The following is a 24,905-nucleotide window of genomic DNA, read 5'->3' as shown; positions in this document are numbered from 1 at the left end:
TTTTTTTGGGATTTTACAGTACGTAAATAAAATTCGATGTGCGGTACAAAAATATTTTATTCTAAGTCTTTTTTTTTTAAAGTTATCAGTGTGCATCCATAAAAAGCATTTCTGACATCAGGAGTATTGTGTTGGGTAGAGGGCGAGGTTGCGGTGAAAGGACTGTGAATACTTGCCGGTCCATGTCGACAGCGGTACTGAAAATCAAATAAAAATTAACTCATTGATCAGAAAAGTACAGTGAAACCTCTCATAACGTCTCATTCGCATAACAAGCAAAAAAAATGTGAAAAAGTTGCACCCTTAACGAGCGACATTTCGCATAATGAGTTACAGAGAAAGGGCAAGTCCCTTTTTCACGACATTCACTTGTGAGACACAGGACCCACAAGAAATGTTCGCTTAACGTGTAAGATTCTGGAACGAATTATGCTCATTATGAGAGGTTCTACTGTACTATTTACAAGAAAAGCCAAATGAAAAATTAAAATTTTCATAACATATAAATTAGTTTTGTTTTATGACCTCTAACAAAACTTATTTATGTGTTACAAAAATAAGTTTAGTTTTATGACCTCTAACAAAACTTATTTATGTGTTATGAAAATTTTCATAACATAAATACGTTTTGTTTTATGACCTCTAACAAAATTTATTTATGTGTTATGAAAATTTTCATAACATATAAATAAATTTTGTTTTATGACCTCCATTTCATAAATGTCTACATTTATGAAACGGTTAACGGCATTCGCAGTGAAATTCATAGCTGGACAACACTATGGACAATACAAAAAAATAGAGATGAAACAGATCCTGTGCCATATACGTTGATGCGAATATTCACTCGAACTGTACTAGCCGCAAGAAAACTATATTTTGATTTTATCGTGTAATTATAAAGAAAGAGTAATGTGAAAATTGCTGTAATAAGTAACTTACACACAAATGAATCCTGCTACATTTGTTCTGATGACATCTTCCTCAGGACTGAGAGCGAATGACACGGCAAGTAAATGATGTACAAGAGAAGAAGTGGGGGTTACGGGAACTACTTTTGTTAAAGCATCTGTTACACGCATTCCTAGCGGCATGCATGAATCCGGCAATGATGGAGCACCAATCTATTAATATTAAAAAAACAATATTTGGTTAATTTGTTGATAGTTTTTGCCTATGACCAAGCTATTTTTTGGCTGTCAAAATTTCAAACAATTTCACCTTATATATTTTAGCATCAGCAAACTTGACATCAAATGAGTGCGGGTAGAAAGGGGTTCTTTTTCCATAGAAATATTCTCTAATGCGAGCGTCTCTATTTTCACCTCTTTGCTTTTTGGTTCTTTCCACAACCTTAAAATGAAAATATTACAATTATTTACATAATTTAATATATTATTTCTAATATTTTATGTATCTAAAGTAGAACGAGTGTCGCATGTGGACAGATAAATTCAATAATGACATTTATTTTCTTAATATATTGGGTTGATGCAAAAGTAATGACCGTTTTTTATGATCCCAGGTAAAAATTTTTTTTTTCATAAATTATGAATAGTATCTTCTTTTTTTATGATTCCATTGTATAAAGGATGCTTTCCCTCTACTTTCTATTCAGTTTTGGCTTGGCCAGAGTACAGTAATAACCCCTTGTATTTTTTCAAAATGTCGTTCGATAAAGTGCATTTACGTCATTGTTTACTTTATGAATTCCGTTAAGACAATACCGCGAGTGTGGCAACCAAAAATATTTGTGAAGTGTACGGAGCAGATGTCATCAAAGTTCGACAGGTACGAAGATGGTTTGCAAAATTCCGATCTGGAGATTTTTCACTCATTGATAAACCACGTACCGGGCGGCCATTGAAGTCTGATGAAGACGAATTAAAAGTCATAATTGACACCAATCCACGTCTAACCATCAGAGAGATTGTGTCAATGATGGGAGTCAACCAAACAATCGCATTAAGACATTTGAAGCGTATGGAAATGGTTTCGCGGTACGACGTTTGGATACCTCATCAATTGTCGGCAGCCAATTTATTGGATCGTGTTTCAACGCGCGTTGCTTTGAGTGCGAGACAAAAACATGAACCTTTTTTGCATCGTTTGGTGACGGGAGATGAGAAATGGGTCGTGTACAACAACGTGACAAGAAAAAGACATTGGACTATACCTGGACAAGCCCCATTAACAACTTCGAAGGCCGAAATCCATAAAAAAAGTTATACTTTGTGTTTGGTGGAATAATAAGGGTATTGTGTAATTTGAACTCTTGGAACACGATAAGACAAGTACAGCAGAACGATATTGTCAGCATTTATCCAAATTGAACATGGCCCTTCAAAAGGATAGACCAGAATTGGTAAACAGAAAAGGGGCAGTGTTTCATCACGACAACGCGCGACCATATGTGGCTATGATGACCCAACACAAGCTAAATGAGTTAAATTGGGATGTTATCAAGCATCGACTGTATTCTCCAGATCTTGCTCTTTCTGAATTTTATTTATTCCGATCACTGCAAAAAAATTTAAATGATGAAAAAAATTATTCAATAGAGCAGGTAAAAACATCCCTTACTTCATTTTTCGCATCAAAATCCACGGAATTTTATACTACTGGTATTAATAAGTTGATAGAAAGATGGGAGAAGGTTATAAGAACTGATGGAAATTATATAATTTATTAAATAAATAATACACAAGAAAAAATAAATTTAAAAAAATATATGTAAAAAACGGTCAAAACTTTTGCATCAACCCAATAACTACAAGCAGTAATGGTCAAATATTGTCATTTTATTTGTGTAGACATTGATTATATTGGTTTATTATTAGAAATATTTACATAATAAGCAATGCATGTCACCAAATATTTTATTGAAAAATAAAGCAGTGGTATGCTACTAAAGTTCGAAGTTGAAGGATGAATGTAGAACAGTAACACTAGCATAACTAATATATCTCATTTCTAGCTTTGTTTGAAGGATCAATGTAGAAGTAAAGTATGCTTGTTTTAAGATTATCCTTCTTCTTCTTCTTTTTAATGGCTTTTCACCCATCTTGGGTGTTAAAGCCAGTGTCGAGTTATTAACCGGATCCACGCGGCTCGCATAACCGTTTGTGTTTTTACAAGACATGCCCCATACGCGGCTGACATAACCGTATGTGTTTTTACTTTGCTCCAAGTTTCGAACCTCAGTTCAACTTGGAGGGATTTTTTCATGGTGTGGAACTTTGGATAAAATAATACGTCAATCCTTGGCCTTATGACATCTGTTGAAATATCTGACTAATAATTTGTAACATCACAAGGATAAATAAAAGAACAGATCCCTGATTTTTCTTGCGGTCGGTAATTAGTCCGCGCCATAATCATGCCCTATATCTGTCTCACTCTCGACGCTACGCATCGCCAGTGGGTGAGAGTGACACACGATGCGTGCTTTGATTTATTTATGTTACGATCTAATTTGTTTATATTACGATATATTTCAAGAATAATGTGACACACGTGTATTATAGAGTACCAAAAAGGCACAATGAATCCCATTGAACGTTTTTGTTTAGGAAAATAAATCGTTTCTTAACTAAATACATGATAAAAGTAATCATTTAAAAAACGGCGAAATACCGCCGCGTACGGGCGTCTCTTAGGAACAAAGTTAACGCGGTTAAAAGGTTAAGATTATCCATACAATGAAAAAGAAAAAAAACAAAAGCAACACTCGTACTGTTTTGTCCATTGCCATTTTTTAATATAATATTATATTTTATAATGTGTGATTAGCAACTTAAGTATGTATTATTTTGAGAAATAAAAAGCTTTGTTTTTTGATCCACTCACATTTCTATTACCAGCTAGTTTCGGCAACAACCTGTTGTCCTCTTCACTAGTTGGTTAATAAAAATGTGAGTGGAAGTTTTTTAATTCTCAAAATAATATATCAATATGATCCACAAAGTTAATGCTTTCAATATTCAAAACTTCAGTATGTATTTATGTATCTAAATATTACTCACCCCGCCACTCTTTGGCAGAAATACAACTTTCACAAACTTCGGTAGATCCCTCACTAACTCATTGTATAATCTCTCATTATCCAGCACCAAGATAACATCTACTTCGAACGCTTGGGCAGCGTGAGTCAAAACTCGGTAGCCAACTCCTTTCACCCAACCGCACGTATTTATTATGCATCCTGAGTACCTTGCTGAAAATATACCCAATACATATGTAAATCATTAAAAAAGTAACATTAATTATGTAAACGTAACCGCATCAGAATTATCTTTACCTTTCTTATTTATTTCCATGCGATCTGAAATAACTTCTGACAATTTTGAAGTTATAGCGTTGAATAATTCTAAATTGTCACTAGGACTCTTGTGCCCAAAATGGTAAACTAAGGGTGCTTGCTGACTGAAACCTTCTTCAACTGTCGCTGGTCTCTCTACCAATAAGGCGCCTAAAAACAACAAATCCAAATTAATTTTATAATCTTACAAATTGATTAACATTTTTCTTCTTATTTTTCCATGTTGAATCCCTAGGTGGATCACATGGCTAACACGAGGTGTCTCCGTGTCACTCTATCATGCGCCATTTCAGTCCGGCATCCTGAAGTTCCGCCCAGTATAGTCGGTGAATGGTCATCAGCAGTCTTCCGGGGCGTCGGAATCCTCAGAGTTGGAAGAAGAGACATGAGGGGTTAATATTCTCTCAGGTGGCATTTTAAGGACATGTCCCAAACATGTCCATCTTCTCTTTGATAATTATCATTACTAGTATTTAAATATATTATTAGATTAAAACCAATATTTTTAGCTTTTCCACTTTATTTTTATTTGACCAGCGACCGGGTTTCGTCGTTACCGACATCATCAGACTGGTATTTAAAGTAGTATTTAAAGTAGTGTTTAAATTAGTATTTAAAAAAATTATTTTGGTATTTAAAGTAGTATTTAAAGGCAGATATTTAAAAAAAAATCCTTTAAACTATTTAAAGCTTTCACACCATCAGACCGCTGAAAATTATATATTAGAATTACAATTTATAAGAAACAGAGACAAACTTGATATGTAAATCATAAAAAATTTAAGTACCGAAAAAGAGAATACAGAATATATAAAATTTGATGGGATATTTAAATAAAAAAATTACCAATGGTTCCCGGGACACTTATTTGTCCTTGTCCAACGTCTAGATCTACAAAAATAGGCCTCCTTCGCATCCGTACCGCATAATTGAGTAAAACACGGGTGAGTGTGCTCTTCCCGACGTCGCAAGGTCCGACTATCATAGTGATTGGTCCTCTGCTTCCCGACTCTTCTGCCGCTATTCTATGCTGCTCTAGTGCAGCGTGAGCATTCAGGTACATCACCTAGAGTTGAAAACATTGGGAAATATTCTAATTATTATGCTAGTGGAAAATATTATTTCTAGTGGAAAAAAAGATTTTTTAAAAAACACTATATGGTTATATAATTTTTTTAAAGTAAAGCCAATTACGTGAATCATTATCATGAGTGTGTATGATTTTACGCATGAGTATATGTGAGTAAATAAAATATTTGCACAAGTAAAAACAATATTTATAGTAATAGGAGAATTTTTGAGCAAATTTTGACAAAATCTGCCAACTGAGACAAATATAAAAACTTTCATTTGTTTCAAAACTAAACTGATTTCTTATCATTGACCGAGTTTTTAACCTTTGGACTTATTCTTGACTCGTTAAAACATAGTACTCTGCAGCACTGTATAGTAATTAGTGAAGAAAAAGCATTTACCTGGAAGCCAATGATATAGGCATATAATAAAAGCAAATGTTTGCAGTAGAATCTACATCTAGTCAAGTTTATGCTATAATGGTTTTCACTGTCAACTTGACAGATAAGACCGTATTCCGTAATGAAGCTTCGATCAGTTAAAAAGTTACAAAGTCTTCCATTGCTAAATAAAACTTTAAAAATCATTGATAATAACTATGATTAGTAATATGTTATTTCTTGTAACAAGGCTGAAAGCAAATAGGCCATAATGACATAATGGCTGTCCAAACTCAAAACACAGTAAGGAACATTTTTTTGTAGTACGTTTTTTTTGCATTTTTGGACTAAGTAGATTCTACTTAATCCAATAATGCAAAAAAAACCTACTACAAAAAAAATGTCCCTTACTGTGTTTTAAGTTTGGACAGCCGATCTATATGCCATTATATAATAATGGTTATAAACCAAGAGTTATTAGAAAATCCTGATGACATGCTCCGTTGTTTCTTCGTCAGTTTTTCTTGTCTTCTATGTCTTGAATTTGTGAAAGTAGCTATACTTGCATAGTTACCATGGGTGTTTCCTTGGCAATGTAGCTGACCTCAGTTTTGCCTCTTAACTCGATTGTACATCCGTGCCATGTGTAAACGGCAACTTTAGCCCCTGTGTGAAATTCATATAGTTTTCCTTTGAACAACTCTGTCCCAAATAATTCCGCAAGACCACTCTTAATCTGCCAAACAAACAAAAAACATGGACTTGATGAATCAAATATAATTACACAATTTCACAATTTTAATATCATATTTTTAAAAATAAACAAATGTTAAAACTGATAATCTTCCATAGTGAGAAAAACTCATTTATAAATTTCAGTTTTTTTAAACTTTTTTGTTGTTTTTTTTTAATTATTTAAACATAAAATGTAATGTAAGCTGCTGTAACATGCTATATTTTGTTAACAGATACTTGTTTCATCCGCCATGGGTTAGGGCAAGTGGAGTTGTCTAACATTTATTTTGAAGTTTTGCAAACTTGAAGCGTAACCAAAAACTACAATAAAAACTAGGATGTGTTTAGTGAGCAGGCGCTGCTGAAGACAAATTGTAGCTTGGCAAATTCCTTTCTCATGAAAAATTTTTGACAGCGGTAATACCTAAGTTTTTACCTAATAACATATACCTGTGAAATATACTTTAATAAACAACTATCACATCGCTTCCCACAGGGGTGGGCAGAGAATAGAATGCCACACTAATCTGTATTTGCAAACAATCTTTGCCCCTTCCACATTTATGCATCTCTTCACACGCCGATTATTCCGGCTCCTGACCTGACCACTTTTGAGTATTTGAAATACTCAATCACGGAAGTTTTCCTCGGTCTTCCTCTGCTTCTATTGCTAAGTACACTTGCCTCATATTTTTGATGAGAAATGAGCAATCTTTTCCTTTCTTGCTCCATCCAAACTTATCATTTTTGTAGACTGTTAAAGTCAGCTCTCCTCGTCGTATTTAAAATATTAATTCACGCCAAATATTTTCTGTAGTGAGCATTAGATGTTCATAATATAGGATCATATGAGCTTTAGTTAGTCTTATGGCTTGGTGCTGTATAGCTGCCAGCTGAAGATGCTCCATAAGTTTAAATAGATTCCCTCGGATATTTGCATCTTAAGTCAGTAATTTTTTGCATATATAGAAAAAAGTTCTAAAGTTTAGCTGTTACTTGAGAAAAATGCATCAATAATGCAATACAGCAACGCAACTCAAGTTAGCTTGTTGCATGATGCGGTCCATTTCTCAAAGATCCGAGAATGGACTGTTTTCGAGGGCAGTTGCTGTCGAAAAAAACATGTGATAAATGCATCCCTACGAGCTTGTTAATGTAGTGTACACTTGGGTCTCTTTTTGTGCGATAGATAAATTCCACGCATAAAAAAAATTGCATAAAAAAAGTCTGAAAGTAGATACAAAACTGAGGGATAGGTTCCATTATTTTAAAAAACCGTGTAACTTCAAATCAAAATGATATAATGTACCAAAAATCGCATAAAAAAGTTTGTAAAAAAATCATAAAATAAAAACAGAAGAGCTTTTTCCTTATCCACATATGGGAAATCGTTTTTGAGATAAATCTTCTATACAAACTACAAGTGCTTTTTCTGTTTTTTTTCCAATAAAGCATCTCTTGAATACGATGTAAGATTTGAGCTTAACTTTGTGCTAGTGACACAATCACACTTTAACGGTTGTAACCTGCACTAGTCTATATTTTAGATTTTTTTATCCGAATTTGCATAAAAAAGACTTGAACTACATATAAAAAAAAGGGATAGATTCCATTACATTTGAAAATCGCACAACTTCAAAATCGCATGAAAAAGATCCGCATAAAAACAGACCCAAGTGTATATAATAGACAATAGCGATCCAAAAACATGTGGTTACTCCAACTTCTATTTGTACAATTCATTATTAAAGCTTCATGAAAAAATATCCTTGCAGTAAAAAATACATAAAATTGTTAAATTTTATGGAATACAGGAGCAATTTTAAACACACCACAGCTTGCATCTACTACGCTGAGAAAGTTGGGGCTCGTGCGCCCGTATACCTCACCGCCATCATGGAGTACCTGGGTACCAAGGTGTTGGAGATGCCCGGCAATATCACCAGAGACAACAAGAAGACCAGCATTACCCCTCGCCATCTGCAGTTGAAAATCCACAATGACGGGAGCTCAAGAAGCTGCTCTCCGGAATTATCATTGCACATGGAGACGTCCTGCCCAACATCTTGGCCATGCTCCACCCCAAAAAGACGCAATAATACGGCGGCTCCACTTTCCCCCCTTACGACTCAGCCGATTGACGACGTTTTTATTAATTATTTTTTTAATTCATCATTTTCATTTTCATATCATAATCCATACATGTATAAGCGCCTTTGAGATTGTATTTTACGAAAATAGCGCTATATAAATCATCAAATTTTATAATTATTATCGGAAATGAGTTATAATTACTAAATATAATAAAATTACTAACTATAAACAATGGCGTTTTAAACCAAACGAAAAAATAAACATAAGACAGATATTTACTATTATGACAAAATTTCCTCGTTATGGTTGTTTACAATATAAATAAATACAAAATTCAAATGACACGAGGTTATCTTCCCGCTTTCTGTCAATACGGTATGGAAGAAATAAAGAAATCTGTATATACTAAACTTTTTAACTTACCTCGAGAATCACTTTTTCATTTTTTGATTCGACCTCAAACCTCAGCTCACAGTCAGGATCTAATTTAAACTCTTGTAATTGAACCTCCGTCATATTTACTGTCTCGAATTATCAAGGTACACAGTAATGTTTAGCTTATTATGTGGTTTTGGTTTTCGTCATCACCACCGAGCGACCAAATCAAACAAAAACAAATACAAAAAACACAAATCACAAGGAAAACGACAAATCCAGGTCCCAGAAATTCCGACGGAATAGATGAACGCTGACTGCAATACAAATTTACAAATTAGTTAAGTCTTCGGCGGACTGGCAGAAGATTTCGACGAATTTGAATATGGCATATGTAAAGATTTTTTATCAGACATCATTTTAAGCCTACCAGCAGACAGTCATATTCCGCTTTCGGAATTTTCGAATTCTTAAACCACACTTTTTTTTCGGACAATTTTTTTTTTTTAAATTTAGTTCTGTCACCATTAGATGGGACAAAAATAGTGGTCATCCAAAGAAATAATTTAAAAATCGAATGAGTAAAGGAAGAAAAGTAAAACAAATTTATGAGGGGAATGAGGTTGGTAATAGAAGCAGAAGAAGACCGAGAAAAACTAAGTATTCAAATACTTAAAAGTGGTCAGGATAGGAGTTGGAATAATCGGCGGTTATGTATGAGGAGGTTCATAAATGTGGAAAAGTGAATAATTGTTAGCGAAGACAGATTGGTGTGGCAAATTATTTTCTCTACCTACCTCTGCTGCGGAACGACGTGATGATAAGATAGTAAATATAATTTTGTGAAGCAACAAATTCGCATTATGCAGCACCTACTTGTATCACTCAAAAATATTATTTTTTGCATATATGCTAAAAATTTTCAGCTGCACAACAAATTCTCAAAAATATTTTTAAAAGGCAAAACTCCATCCGAGGGAGATTGGCTCTAAATACTAGTGTATATAGCGTGTGGTGCATGATTGATACATTGGTTTCTTTAGCTTATTTAATCTAATGAAAAAAAAAACCTTTGAAAAGTGTGCAACACGTTCATTTTTTTTCAAACAAAAAAATTGTTTGGGATTTCAGAAAGTTCGAAATGGTTCATGTACAACATGAGAGTATAAAAAAAACATTTTCCAAAAGTACCTCATTAAAAAAATTCGAATCTGAAAATTCTGAATTCGGAAACCCAACATATGCATCAAAGCTATATTGATAAGTTTGTCATGTTTACAAACTTGTCAACTTTTGACATATTGCCCAATATTGTCTATCGTCCACATATTGGTACTATTCGTCATTGTTGCGGTGTGTTTAGATTGTTCGTCATACGTCATTTCTCATTATTGTGTGAATTTATTGAGCTCAGCTTATGGCAGTGTTTTAAACATTCAGTTGTCTAAAATGCATCGTTCACCGGTGTCTTGCGTGATACGCTTGGTTTTATTTTTTTTCATTTTCAATGTGATTCGTTCCCAAAATGTTGTGAATGCTGACAACAAATTTGTTACAACGTTAATTGATTATCTCAACAATCTTCCTGATCAGGCATATAAATATGAGGGTGGTGTTGTTACCAACGCGCAGAAATCGGTATGCCTAAAATTATATATATATTTTTTTTTACCTCTTAGAACATTTATTGGATGCTGATTTAATTAATCAGAAAGGTTATCTCTAGAAGGATGTGGATAAACACAACAAAGAAATGATGTCATATTAAATTTTAACAGCTTAAGCAACACCAAAAACGTATTTTTAATGGGTGCATTTCGACTTTCTGAACCATGTAAACATAATATAGGTACTGAATTTAAATATATGTAGCATGTACCATTTTTTTCCTCATATTCAGTGTATTTAACATATAACTGTGAAAAAATACCACTAAAAACTTATTTTTGGCAACGATACCCAACAGCATCTATAAACAATAATATTTTAAAAATAAGTAATAAAAAAATCCACTTTGATTGCAAAAATTCACCTCAGCATATAGAAATATGACCATATCCAAAGGACAAATTTGTGGTGTAGCCAAGAAACTACCATTAAATAATGATTTTATGTGATGGGTAAATTTGATGCCCAGCAAATTGCTTGATATAAATATTTTAACAATTCCCCAAATGTTCCCGCCGACAGCATAACAGCCTTACGATTTTTTAAAGTTATTTAATTTTTCGATAAACATGTTTAAAAAACATTTAAGTTGATGTTATGAGAAGGTCTTGCAAAATTGTGTCAAATTGAGATGTATGAATTCACAGTAGGATTTTTTTTAACAAAACTTAAGAAAATCATTATTTTTTAATAATTTTTAATAAAAAAAGAAAAATATTTGTTTTTTTTTTATTATTTACATAAATATTTCAATTTCTTACTATTTTCTGTGAGCCTAAGCGGCTCATTATTAGAAATAGGTATCAAATCGTGGTAGAGTGGGTTCGAACCGATAAACTCTGACTTAAGAATCCGCGACACTAACCACGGTACCACAACCCATAATATCTAACTTAAATGAATGTCAAAGATTTTTTTAAACTATAATAAAATTTATTTATAAATTATAGTTTAATTCCACTTATATCAGAAGGACACAGGTTCTGAAATGGGATTTTATAAGTATATTGTTTTAGTGATGATATTTATAAATTTTATTTTATGATTTTAACTGGTTACGCAGAGTATTAAATGTAAAAAAAGTTAACATTTATGTAGCCTAAGATAATGTTTTGTTCGTTATCTGTGTCATTGACCTATAACATAATAGTATTTTTTTTATTACGCCTTGTAAAATAAGATTTATTTTACCAAGAACTTATAATGTTTTATTATTACAGTATATGATACATACTTATAAATATTCTTATCTATTTTGATATAATTCATTATTCAAATACATAAAACAAAGATATTGAACTTGCTGCTCGTAACCATTAAGAATTCCAAAAGTGATCACGTTTTAAAGGTGTCCGTCGATGGTTGCTTCTCGTTGATAGGGGCAAAGTGGAAAGATGATTAATTAAAGTCCAGGCATAATTTTTTTATTGTAAAACCTTTCTACTGTAAATTGTTATTGTATCTATTGTATGTAATGTATAAAATCTAGAAATATATATTTTTTATTGTATTAACATGTAAGTATTTCTGCTCAACACAGGCTATGCCTAAAGAGCCGTAATACATATAATTAAAAAAAAAAATATCTATGTAAAATAATTTTTAAAAAAATTTTATAATTTTTTTTTGCTGTAGATTTGTTATGAACGGTACATGAATTTATTTAAGTTAAAACCAATTATTTATTGCATTACTTTTTGTTTCAATTTATAAACAATTTCATTTGATAAGTTGATATATTTTATTGATGCTTGCCAATGCCAACACACAAATGTTTCATATTATTTTTTATAATTCAGATTTGAATCAGTAATTTATATTTTTAAATTCAGTTAACGTCTGACTGACGTTTTCGATGAGAGCAGCTTAATTATAATAAAGAGGTGTCAACATCTCTTTGCACAAACAAAAAAGTGTTATGAACATTCTTAAAAAATTATATATTTCAAAATATTTAGATATTTTTAAATTGCAATAATATGCTGAATTTAAGGCTGAGCCTGGATTTCATTTCAATTTCGCAATGTTTATGTACTTCAGTTTTGCAGTTACGAATTTTCACAATCAGACATAAATAATGTACTGGAATGTAAAATCATCCTTGGCATATTATGTTTATCTAACCATACCTTTTAAAATACAGAGTACCTTCTTTAAATTGTGATTAGTTGGCAATATTTGTTGGTTGGTTTTCAGGTATTTTAAAATTTCTAACTAACTAACTAACCATCACACCGCTTCTCCGCAGAGGTAGGCAGAGATAATAGAACGCCATACCACCCTGTCTTTGCAAACATTCTTCGCCTCTTCCACATCTATTTCGACTCCTGACCCGGGCGCTCTCAAGTATTTGACATACCTGATTGTGCCAAGTTTTCCTCGGTCTTTCTCCGCTTCTTTTTTTCCAACTACTTTTTTAAAATTGCAATAAAGTTTATATGCTGAGCCTGTTGTATTTAATTTCAATTTTGCAATTTTTATGTACTTCAACTGAAGTACATAACTATGTAGCTACGAATTTTCACAATCGTACATAAACAATACAATATATTTTTATAGTACAGAGTACCCACTATTGACTCTGATTAGCTGGCAATATTTGTTGGTTGTTTTTGAGGTGTTTTCATTTTTTATCGCTTTGAGTATTTTTTTATTGATAAACATGTACCACCTACTGATAGATGCAAAAACAATTATATTTAATGTGCAGAGAGATTGTAGAGGTCGGAGAGACAGAAAAAATGATATATATATTTTTTTTAATATTTACAGAATTGTAAAAGTTTATTCTCGATATTAAATTAACTGTGATGTTAGTGCGTATGAGTCGCCATGCTGGAGGTCCTGAATTTGATTCCCAGCAGCATGAAAAATCACTTATACTTTTTTCAAAAAATTTGATTTTGAGAGAAAAAGTAATTTTTTACTTAAATATATGTTTGTTTGCACATGAATCGAATGAGTAAAAAAGGATAGTAAAAAAAAATTATGAGGCGAATGTGGTTGCTAATAGAAGCAGAGGAAGGCCGAGGAAAACTTGGCATGATGGAGTATTTCAAATATGTACTTAAACGTGGTCAGGTCAGGAGCCGGAATAATCGGCGTGTATGTATGAGAAGATGTAAGAATATGGAAGAGGTGAAAACTGTTTGCAAAGACATTGGTGTGGCTTTCTATTCTCTTTGCCTACCCCTGCAGAAAACGTTGGGATGGTTACTTAGTTAATATTGGTTTGATATAATCCTGGTCTGGTGAACCTGAATTGCAGGAATGATGACCTTGATGTGTGTGAATGATCAAGATAACACTGTAGCAATATGATGCAGTGCCCTATTTTATATTGAACGTGGATGAGGATTTTAAAAAACATATGAAGATTTCACACATAAAACAGTTTTATATTAAAAATCTAAAATTTATCTCCTCAATGGACATTTGCTCCCTTGGGGATTGTAATTGGTCCATTATAAAACATATGCTGGTTTATCAAATGATTGCGACTGAAGATAGAATTACAAAAAATATTTTGCTGGTCCAGATGAGAAATGTCACTAATCAAAATTATAAAATTAGTAGTGTACAGGGGAAGAGTATAAAGTTTTATTTCTATTGTTCTCTTTGTATCTCCTAATTGCGTTGTTTCTGTAGTAATTGTAAATTAATATTGTTTATCAGATTTTTTAGCAAGTTGCCTAGTTTGAGATTTTTTTTTGTTTACTTGTGTTATTTTTATTCTGAACAGTAATCGTGAAGACAACAAGTCGTAAAAATTATTCAAGAAAATATTCTTTGTATAGTATGATGATTCATCACTTTAAATGTACCTGTTTCCTATAAAGATGTATAAAATCATTTCTAGCGCGGAAGCGTAATTACCATTAAAATGAGACTTATTTATTACACTAAGTACGTAGAATACTAATTATAGACCGATATACATGTTGTAATTCACATTCAAAGATTTTATGTAACATGAAAAAAGTATTAAAAGTAGTCGAGTAATAAAAACTCGTGTTCAAGGTTACATTCAAATGCAAAATTATTTTGATTGCAAGTTATGTGAAGGTAAGATGATCTGTCTTACAAGTAACATAAATATTAAAATGTTGTGTAAAAACAGTCAATATTAATAGAGACCCCTCTGGGAGTTGAATCTTGACCATAAGGCATTGACCCTGCGGAAGCAGACTAACCAATTTTTAGTTTTAATTAAATTTTGTTACTTAGTAATGCATAGGGCACTGTATTTTATTGAATGAAGGATTGTATTTGAGGTGAGATGACCACTCTTGTTATGTCTGTCTTTGGAAAAAAATGTGGTGTTATTTAAGGAGAAATTTATTTGACATACTAATATGCTTAAGAACCAAAAATTCTTATTTGAAATTCAAGTACAATTGATTCTGTTTGATTTGTGTTGCTGCTTATCCGGTCCAAATCTCAAGGAACGAACGAAATATTGAATATATATATTTTAAAATTTTCAATACTTACCGTTTCATAAATAAATAAAATAAAAATGAATTCCTTTGTTAGATGGAACAGCTCCAACATCTTGTATTTATTATTTAGCATATTTTTTGTCTGTTTTATTAACACAGCGATTATGTCCATTTACCGTTTCCATATTATTTTCTGATAATGCCAGCTAGTAATAACTCAAAACAATCATTTTGGTATGCACTCAAATATTATGAATTCATTTTAAATAATATTTTTAAAAACAATTCATATGATTAATCAACATGACCTGTGTTCAGAGTCAGAGTGAGTGTCATATCAAACAATGGGCACATAAAGTAATTAATTCTACGACCAAAGAACAATTTTTAATTACACCATGTATTTCAATTTGCAATCTTTATATTATAACCTGAATCCTATACGGGCTTAGTGACTAGTCATTGTCTTAAACATGTATTAGAATAATGTGTAATTTCTTACGGCAATTTTGTTGATGACGTAAGAATTGTGAGAATAAAGCTTGTGACTTACTGACTCCTTGTTTTCTATTCAAAGTAATGTATGTAAGAAAATATGACTCACCTGTAATGTTTCCTCGGTGTTGAGCTAACTATTATCGTAATATAATCACATGTAATTTTAAGTATTATTTTTGCATACGCATGTGACATTTAGAAATACATTATGGTGAGAATATTGTATAAACGTATTGGGAATGTTAAATTGTTTGAGAATGGATTCTAAGAATAATCTTAATGCGTTGTTATTTTTTTCATTGTCTTAGAAGAATGGAATAACATTTAACTTTCTTATAATAATTTTGTTGAAATGGAAAAAAATGTGATTATTTTGTCATCAGAAATAAAACCAAATATTAAATATTGATTGAAATGGTTTAAGAATTCTTTTTTGTTGTTGTTTGGGTTGACGTGTGTATTATGTTCTCTTGAAATTTTATGAATGTGGAAGAGGCGAAGAATGTTTACAAAGACAGAGTGGTGTGGCGTTCTATTCTCTCTGCCTACCCCTGCGGCGAAGCGGTGTGATGGTTATTTAGTTAGTTTTGGCAAGTTACGAGATCTTAGTGGTTTTTTAACCATCGGTATTGCAGATAAGTGTCCTATTTAAAAAATTAACAGCCCATGAATTATGAGCGTGAATGCAACACTATCGTCCATACTCTCTGAGAAGTTAACAGTGACCATAAAAATCCACGTTCATATTTGATTGAGATTGGTGCTTGTTTTGTAGAACTCCATAATCAACAATTGAGGATTTGGTATATTACAGAGACTATTATGAAAATGCCTCAGAAAGTAATGTACAGTAAACTCCCCTATAACGCTGATATATGTAATCGGAAGGGACGTTACAGGGAAGTTAATGTTTTGAAATTGTTTTTCAATTTTAAATGACTCATTACAGTAATTTCCGCTAGTTAAAATGTAAAAATTAAATTTAAAACATTAACCCTTATAAAATTCCCTAAGATAAAGTAGTACCTATGTCGACGTTGTAGGGGGGTTTTACTGTATTAATTTATTGAGTCAGTAATTTAACAACTTCTTTTTCTTTGTACGGTATGTTCCATTGAGGATCAACACCATTTTCGACACCAACCTCTACTTTCGTAGCCACCTATTCAGAAATGCCTATTTTGACTGCATCTAATAGATAAAATTACTTATTGCTGATAAAATGTTTTCTAAGATGAGCATCATTCTTTTCTTTATTGTCATCATGTCACCAATATTACTTATGATGTATTTTTTTGCAGGTGGAAGAAATTACATACGCAATAGATGCCATTATTAATGTGTCATGCGGTGAAAATACTTGTGAACACAGCTCGTTAAAATGTAGTTCTCAAATTCAGCAAAGGAGGGCAGACCTGGATGAGTGGAGAATCGTAGATGGTAGTACAATATGCGAACCGTATCACAAAGAAATAAAACCCGATTATGTAGAAGAACTCGTGACAGACGATGTTTCTCAAAAACCGGAACTCTACACCCCGATAATTGAACTGGCACATGAAATACAACTGAATGATCAATATGTAAGTAATATTATGCAAAAACTTTGTTATTTCTGATATATTTATTGTAATATATTATTAGATTAAAACCAATATTTTTAGCTTTTCCACTTTATTTTTATTTGACCAGCGACCGGGTTTCGTCGTTACCGACATCATCAGACTGGTGGGAGGCTATACAAATTGTTATGTTATATATAAAATAACGCAGGAGTTGATAACCATGATTTGATATAATTTTATTGAGAAATTAATTTAATTTGAGTGAATTTAAGTATTGTATGATTTAAAAATATTTTTTATAAACGTTTTTTTGTATTGAGAGCACGATTTTATATAAAGTTATAATAGATTTGCATTTTTTGTAAATGAACATTTTGAATTTCATCTAATAATATATTAAAAATGCAATTCCATCACGAAGTGTCAGTGGATAATATAAATCTATATTTATTGTATTTTATTATAGAGATGCTAGTATGTCAAAAATGTTTCACACGAGAAGGTATATGTAAATTTGAATCTGACCGAATGAAATTGTGAACTGATAAATGATTTTTTTTACTGTCTTTACTGTGAAATTTTAATCGTGGAGGTTGAGTTTTTCTCATTCTTATGTGGTTAGGTTAGGTTAGGTTAGGTTAGGTTAGGTTAGGTTAGGTTAGGTTAGGTTAGGTTAGATTTTTTTTACTGTCTTTACTGTGAAATTTTAATCGTGGAGGTTGAGTTTTTCTCATTCTTATGTGGTTAGTTTTTGACAAATAATTTATTGGGTTTTAACAGGTTGGGTTTTTAAGTAATTAAAAAAATTGTTGATCATATGTTTACTTGACCATATTTTCGTTTGTCTGAATGTCCATTTGGCTTAATGTCCGTTGGCCAAATGATCAGCCAAATGTCAGATTTAACATTGTTTGTACTACTGCATTTTTTCTTTCATTTATAATATGATTTTTTAATGGAAATAATCTGGTATGAACTTTCTTTAATTTACTGTGTATGAGATAAATTGCATTTACAGAGAGTGAGTTGTGAAATGGATACAGATATGTGATTGAAAAATGTAATATATAGAAAAGAATATAATAAAATATGTTTGGTGTCTTTTAAGGTGGGATCAGGAGAGCAGTTTATCGCAGTGCGTCGTGATAACGGAGGTACATGGTGCGCTGACTGTCCTACAGATGTGAATCCCAACGCTGATGGGGTGCTTGACTTGGTTAATGGGGCTTTGCAACATCTCGATAGACACTTGCCAGGAGAGAAACATTCTCTGAATAAGATTTTGAGAGTTCAACGGCAGGCGCAGGTAAATTCTACTTGGATTATGTAGAATAATTGCATTTTATACCTCAAATATGTCCAAAAACATGAAACTGTTTTATAGTGTAGGAATTCCAACTTTTTAATAAATCATTTCATTTATTTCAGATTGTCAATGGTGTTCGTTATATTTTGCTATTAGAAGTTGATTCTACTTCATGCGTAAAAAGCCAAACTGACGACACTTGCGAAAGTGAATCTTCCACCACTAAAGTATGTCAAATTACATTCTTGGAAAAACCATGGCTGAAATTGGCAAATGGATCTAAATTCCGAGCTGTTATGTTCAATAACTGTACCGAACAGTACTCATTTGGAGACAATGGTGAAGCTTTAACTCCATTGTCTGATGGTGTCGGGAAAACTAAAAACTCTTTGGAAAATGAGTTAGATGTCAATTTCAATCCTGCTACAACAGAAAATGGTGATTCCTCTACAAACAAAATAATTCAAGTTATTCAAAATCACGAATTACTAGCATCTAAACCTCAGGAGTCAGAAGCACCGATATCTGCCGATAGACTTTTAGCACTGGAAGAGCAAATTATTACCGAGTCAAATATCAATAAACAAGATGCTGGTTTTGTTCAGTCACCACCTGTAACTGAAATATTGTCAGTTGATCAACAAATAAGCGATCTAAATTCACAGAGCTATATAGCTCCTTCGGGAAATGATGACCAAAGAGTTATTTCTTACGAACCAGTTGTCCAAATACAAAGTGAATTGACAACCGAAAATATTGAACATTCCGTTTCCATGTCTGCAGACAAAAAGCAGGCATTGGACGGGTTCTTGAATTTTTATGGATTTTTTCCAGACGATGATAAACCTCAAGAACAAGTACCTGTAAATGGAAATTTGTATACTAATTATGTTCCGGAACAAAGCGTATCGGAGTCTAATACCGGATCGGAAATACAAGAAGGGCAAATAACAGAAAGTGAAATAATACCTACTCAGACCGGTATTCAATTTTCTACGCCAGTATTTGATAAGAAAAACTCCAACTCCGATAGTTCATCTTCGTCTTCTGAAGAAATCATTACTTCTCCACACCGAAAATCATCCGACCGAGTCAAAACAAAAACAAGTAGCGAGAGTTCGGAAGAAAGTAAATCTTCAGAAGAACAGTCTGATAAGAAAGTGATATCTCCTCTAAATGTGCGCAAAAGAAGGAGTCTCTTAAATGTGTCGAACCGGTCAAATGAAGATAAGGCACAAGTTCAACGTTTGGCCAATCTAGCCGTCAACACGTTGGATAAATTTGACGAAGATAATCTCAAAAGAGTTTTGTTGCGTGTGTTGGATTCGAGGAAAGAAGAAAAACAAACGTCGACCGTCTTCCACATGAAACTTAGAGTAGGAATTTCAAAATGCGAGGAATCATCAGACAGTGTAGAAGAGTGTGCGACAATGCTCGCAACTGACAAAATAAAGGTTTGCCATGTGCAAGTGGAAGTTAGATCTTCGGGAGAAGAGAAGGTGGTGAAGTCGCAATGTTCCAGTAAGTCGCCTCCGGAGAGAAGTAATCGCACCTCCAGAGGTATTCCCGGTGGAGTTTCCCAAGTGGAAGCAAATGACCCTAAAATTAAGAATTTAGCAAAGATATCCCTTTCTGAATATGATTTGACATCCGAGTCCAATAATCACCATAAATTAATAGATATTAAATCGGCAACCAAGCAAGTAGTATCCGGTACATTAACAAAGATAACATTCACCGTGAAGGAGAGCAACTGTCCTAAAACTCAAGAATTTGTGGAAGAATGCGATTATTTGGACGACGCTAAAGATAAGATATGCGTGTCCAGTGTGTGGGACAGGCCGTGGTTGGCAAATGGCAGAGTAATCAAAATAACCTGCGACATGGACAACAATTCTATTCGCTCCAAGAGGCAAACAGAACTGGAAGGAAGACAATGGTTAGAAACGTATGTCGGATATCAGAAGCAGTTTGATAGATTTATAGCTTTACATGGAAAACAGTACGGATACAATAGAACAGAGTACAAGAAGCGCTTTGAGATTTTCTGTTCAAATATGGAAACTGTCGAACAGCTTAACTTGAACGAATTAGGTACGGCTAAGTATGGAGCGACTATTTTTGCTGACTTATCGCAAGAAGAGTTCCGGTCACAATATTTGGGACTCCGTACCGATCTTTTCAATCCGAATCACATACCGATGCCTATGGCCGAAATTCCTGATGTTCAGGATATCCCTGCGGAATTTGACTGGAGAGACAAAGGCGCTGTTACCGAAGTCAAAAATCAAGGATCTTGTGGCAGCTGTTGGGCATTCAGTGTAACAGGTAAATATAAAACCTTCCATGTCTTTTTGTATCCAAAATTATCTGTTTATTTTATTGTCAAATATATACACCATTTTTAGCTGAATTTTATAATAAAGAATGTTTTTTATTAAGTTGATTTTTTGTTATTTATTCAGGAAATGTGGAAGGACAATGGAAAATAAAAACTGGGAATCTCCTTTCTTTGTCGGAACAAGAATTAGTTGACTGTGATAAGTTAGACGAGGGATGCAATGGAGGACTTCCAGATAACGCTTACAGGTTTATTTTTCATAATTTTGCTCACATATTGTTGGCTTAATCTACAAGGTGGCTTATTTGTTTAAAAAAATAAGTTTTAAAGTTAAATGGTAAGCGAGTGATCAATGAAAATTGCTGTTTTGATAATAAATAGATAGATGAAAAATAAGTACATTTTTTTAAAAATATCTTGTAAAAATGAAAAACTAATGTTGCCTATGTTGATCCATATCTTTTGAATAGTGTTCTGATATGCTAAGCTTCATATACGTACAAAAATAAATATGCTTCCAAAGTTGTAAATTTCTTGCAACAAATTTTCGGTGATGAAATAAAATGAATTAGTAATGCAAATAATCCATTCGGATACTTACCATGTGACTTCTATTCTCTCTTGATCAGTGATATTCAACTGATTAATAAACCAATTTATTTTAGGGCTATTGAACAACTCGGAGGGTTGGAACTGGAGACTGATTATCCTTACGATGCTGAAGACGAGAAGTGCCACTTTAACAAGTCATTGAGCCGAGTGCAGATATCTGGAGCTGTCAATATTTCTTCGAATGAGACTGACATGCAAAAGTGGCTTTTACAAAACGGCCCCATTTCTATAGGTAAGTTTAAAAAAGACCTTATCCTTTCACAAAAAATCATTGGTCTAATAATAAATTTCAATTGATATTGACCTACTCATTTATATATCAGACATGTGAATACTATACATTTTTTAAATGAATTACGTAAAAAAAATATTTAGAGGTAGTATAATTGATTTTCAACAAAAATGTAATTTTTTAAAATGATTTATTACATAAATCATTTAAACTTCCAATTAGTTGTACTACACTGTGAAGATGTCACTTTATGTTAATCATTATGACTGTTGTTCTTGACCAACAGCTTGTTAGTACTTGTACTAACTGAAACTACACAGCATCATGCTTGGCATCAATGATTTATCGGCTTTGAAAGATATATGGCAGTCAGAGCTCATGATTCGTCATTGGTTGCCTTAAGTGTTCACTTTGTAGCATTCATCATTATGCCCATTATTCCTCGAATCCCTAAAAGTTATATCTCTTGAGACATCTATAATATATCTTTATACATATATAGCCCGTGGCAGTTAAATCCAATGTTTGAGTGCAATCTGTTTTATTTTGTTTCCTAACATAATTTTATTTTCAGGAATAAATGCCAACGCTATGCAGTTCTACATGGGCGGTGTCTCACATCCGCTTAAGTTCTTGTGCAGTCCGAGTAACTTGGATCATGGTGTTCTTATTGTCGGATATGGAATGCACAGTATGTGTCGTGATTAAATTTTATTATGTTGTTTGTTTATTTTTTGCAGATTTTTTCAATTGTTTAATTTTTATATTTCTAGCTTATCCAATCTTTAAGAAAAAGATGCCATTCTGGACGATTAAAAACTCTTGGGGACCTTCTTGGGGAGAAAGGGGTTACTACAGAGTCTACAGAGGAGATGGGACTTGTGGTGTCAACATGATGGCTTCCAGTTCTGTCATATAAAAATAGCCTTAACTTCCTTACTTATTTTACTCAAAATCATTGTATTGTATGTACAATAAACTGTAAATTTTACAATATAAAAAATCCCATTATCATCAAATAAAATTATCAATACAGCTTTGTATGGATAAGAATTGTTTTCCAACACAATGTATAATAATAAAGCGAAGCAATAAAACGTAGTATGTAAATATATTTTCAATTCGCTGATAATCGTGTTAAAAGTCACCCATGTTTATTAACTCATGTAGGTTATCTTTGTAGAATATTAAAAAATAAAAATAAAATCAAATCTGCTTAACGCGCAAATAACATGTTTGTTTTAAAAGTACTCTTTTTTTTAAATATTTATTTGATCAATTTATTTCAACAAAGTTTTCAACTAATCTATCTAATTTATGATATTTTGTTTTGGAAATTGTATACGTCCTCGGAAGAAAGATCTTTTTGAATATCTTTTATGTGCCAAATATATGTTTTTCGAATAAAGAATACTCTATCTAATCTTAAAAGTAATTATTTTGTTGAAAGCATTCAATTATAGTCTGGATAATTTTTGCATATTAATATCAATATGTATGTAACTCGCTTTCATTTATACTCACCTAACCTATTTATGTATATTTATATATATAGGGCATAGTGTGTAGTGCCAAATATTAAAATATGTGATAATGAATGCTTTTGCGTTAACTCAACTGCAAGCTCTCTTACAATAATTTATTTTTGACACATTATAATTTTTTATTAACTGTGAATTGTAAACTTTATTTTAGAGATGTATAAAAAATGCTTTAACTGACATGTACTATGTATTTACATACTAACAAATAAAAATTTCTATGTACAGATATATATTTAAATTATGTAAAAAAAATATTTACACTGTCTTCAGAATCTCTACTTATTATTTTTTAATACTCAGTTTAGAGTAGTTTTCTGTACATGAATTGAACTATTTTTGTTAATAAAATTAACATATCTTTGTGTATTCTTTTTTCATTTCTTAACCAAATTTAAGCCCTACCATAGGGTATATAGATACATATTGTATTTTTAAAAACATTTTGGCTCAAGGAATCATTGTGTACACGAAGATCATTTCACTTACCTGGCTGGACCATATCACAGGGTGAATAATCCGTCATGTGATGAATTGGTGAATTATCACATAATTTTAGAATATACAGACCTACTTGATAAAATTCCATTTTGCCAAATCAGCGGGATTTTAAGGTCATACATATTGTGTAATATGTATTAAGCAAGATACCTAAGTTGTCAGACTGAAGTATTTGGCGGAAACACAATTGGAAACACCACTTTTCGCAGTGCTTATGTTTGATCACTTCTCTCTTATGACAAGGGCTTGAATTACAGTGAAAAGATAACATTTTTTCATTAATTGATTTGGCAGTCACTTTGTGGTAAAACCTATCCATTATTAATCAAAATTTTTACTTAGTAAATACCACTATTTCTGCTGGTCGGGTCAATTTTTTTGTATACTGAAGATGGGGTCTTGGAGGAATTCTTCGACTTTTTTAATGTCATGTTTAATATAATGATTGTGTTACCTTTGTCTGCTTTTGTTAAGGTTAGTTGGTTGGTAACTAATAAGTCCATTATAGAAGAAGCAACATCCCAATCACTTTTGTTTACCAAGTAAAAATTTTCATTAAAAATGAAAAGATAACGTGTTAATTTCATAGTATAAATAAATATAACTTTACTTCTATTCCATAAAAAACAAATATTCATTAAATTTCCTTACAAAACTTATCGAAAACTGATGAAAGGCATAGTAAATTTAATATATAATTTAAAGTGGGTAATGCCTTATCTTTTCTCTATAATTTCAGACCCAGCAAGTTCGAAAATCCCAAGGCACTTTCTAAATACAGCTCTCGATAGACAGACATGTATTACACTGTTCAAGAGTATTGAACTTCGTAGTCGCAAGTGTTTATATTTAGGACACTAACCTCTTACCCATTCGGGTTATTACACAAAAATTTATTTATTTTGCAAATAAATAATTTTTTTAAGGGTGCAAATATTGGTCGATTCAGTACACATATTCTGTATAAGGTTTAATTACATTTTGAGGGTAGAATCGAAATAAAACAAATATAGAATTTTATGAAATTTATTCAAACAACATTATAACTTCAGATTGTCTTGATTATACTAAAAATGTCTTAAAAAGGAAAAATAAAGAATATTTACAAAATGGTACGAGTAGCATTGTCACATCTAAAGAAAGGTTACCGGCTTATTGCATTTTACAAATTTTGATCGAGAATGTGATAGGTGAAGCAAAAATGTTTAATACATATTTAT

At 32.2% G+C, this 24,905-nt stretch overlaps 2 protein-coding genes across 2 annotated transcripts; one reads left to right on the top strand and one right to left on the bottom strand.

Annotated features, from left to right (window-relative positions):
• Positions 1–39: 39 nt before the first annotated feature.
• On the bottom strand, positions 40–9,366 carry cbc (protein CLP1 homolog). The gene is made up of 8 exons (XM_088258838.1): positions 9,028–9,366; positions 6,350–6,511; positions 5,168–5,387; positions 4,301–4,471; positions 4,026–4,216; positions 1,222–1,353; positions 943–1,124; positions 40–197 (listed from the first exon to the last, which is right to left on the bottom strand). Exons 1-8 carry the CDS (start codon positions 9,118–9,120, stop codon positions 86–88), a joined length of 1,263 nt encoding a protein of 420 aa, XP_088114964.1. The 5' UTR covers positions 9,121–9,366; the 3' UTR covers positions 40–85.
• A 957-nt stretch (positions 9,367–10,323) lies between these two features.
• LOC148310198 (uncharacterized) lies at positions 10,324–23,551 on the top strand. Its single transcript, XM_088258835.1, has 8 exons — positions 10,324–10,617; positions 16,889–17,170; positions 18,261–18,458; positions 18,581–20,786; positions 20,924–21,047; positions 21,465–21,643; positions 22,218–22,334; positions 22,417–23,551. The coding sequence occupies exons 1-8, from the start codon at positions 10,429–10,431 to the stop codon at positions 22,560–22,562; spliced, it is 3,441 nt and encodes a 1,146-aa protein (XP_088114961.1). The 5' UTR covers positions 10,324–10,428; the 3' UTR covers positions 22,563–23,551.
• The last annotated feature ends 1,354 nt before the right edge of the window (positions 23,552–24,905 follow it).

This window comes from Brachycentrus maculatus, unplaced genomic scaffold, assembly GCF_059751285.1.
Source record: "Brachycentrus maculatus isolate JH-2025_06_01 unplaced genomic scaffold, ASM5975128v1 h1tg000104l, whole genome shotgun sequence".
NCBI classification, from domain to species: domain Eukaryota; kingdom Metazoa; phylum Arthropoda; class Insecta; order Trichoptera; family Brachycentridae; genus Brachycentrus; species Brachycentrus maculatus.
Note: the sequence above shows the minus strand (reverse complement) of the source record. Positions and strands in the feature narration are given on the sequence as shown.

Bases quoted from the DNA above. Each gene is read 5' to 3' on its own strand.
- LOC148310198 (XM_088258835.1), top strand. From the start codon at position 10,429: ATGCATCGTTCACCGGTGTCTTGCGTGATACGCTTGGTTTTATTTTTT. The intron at 10,618-16,888 runs GTATGCCTAAAA...ATTTTTTTGCAG, and splicing joins TTACCAACGCGCAGAAATCG to GTGGAAGAAATTACATACGC. The intron at 22,335-22,416 runs GTATGTGTCGTG...TTATATTTCTAG, and splicing joins TGTCGGATATGGAATGCACA to CTTATCCAATCTTTAAGAAA.
- cbc (XM_088258838.1), bottom strand. From the start codon at position 9,120: ATGACGGAGGTTCAATTACAAGAGTTTAAATTAGATCCTGACTGTGAG. The intron at 1,354-4,025 runs GTGAGTAATATT...TTTCATTTTAAG, and splicing joins TTCTGCCAAAGAGTGGCGGG to GTTGTGGAAAGAACCAAAAA. The intron at 198-942 runs GTAAGTTACTTA...TTTGATTTTCAG, and splicing joins GTAGCAGGATTCATTTGTGT to TACCGCTGTCGACATGGACC.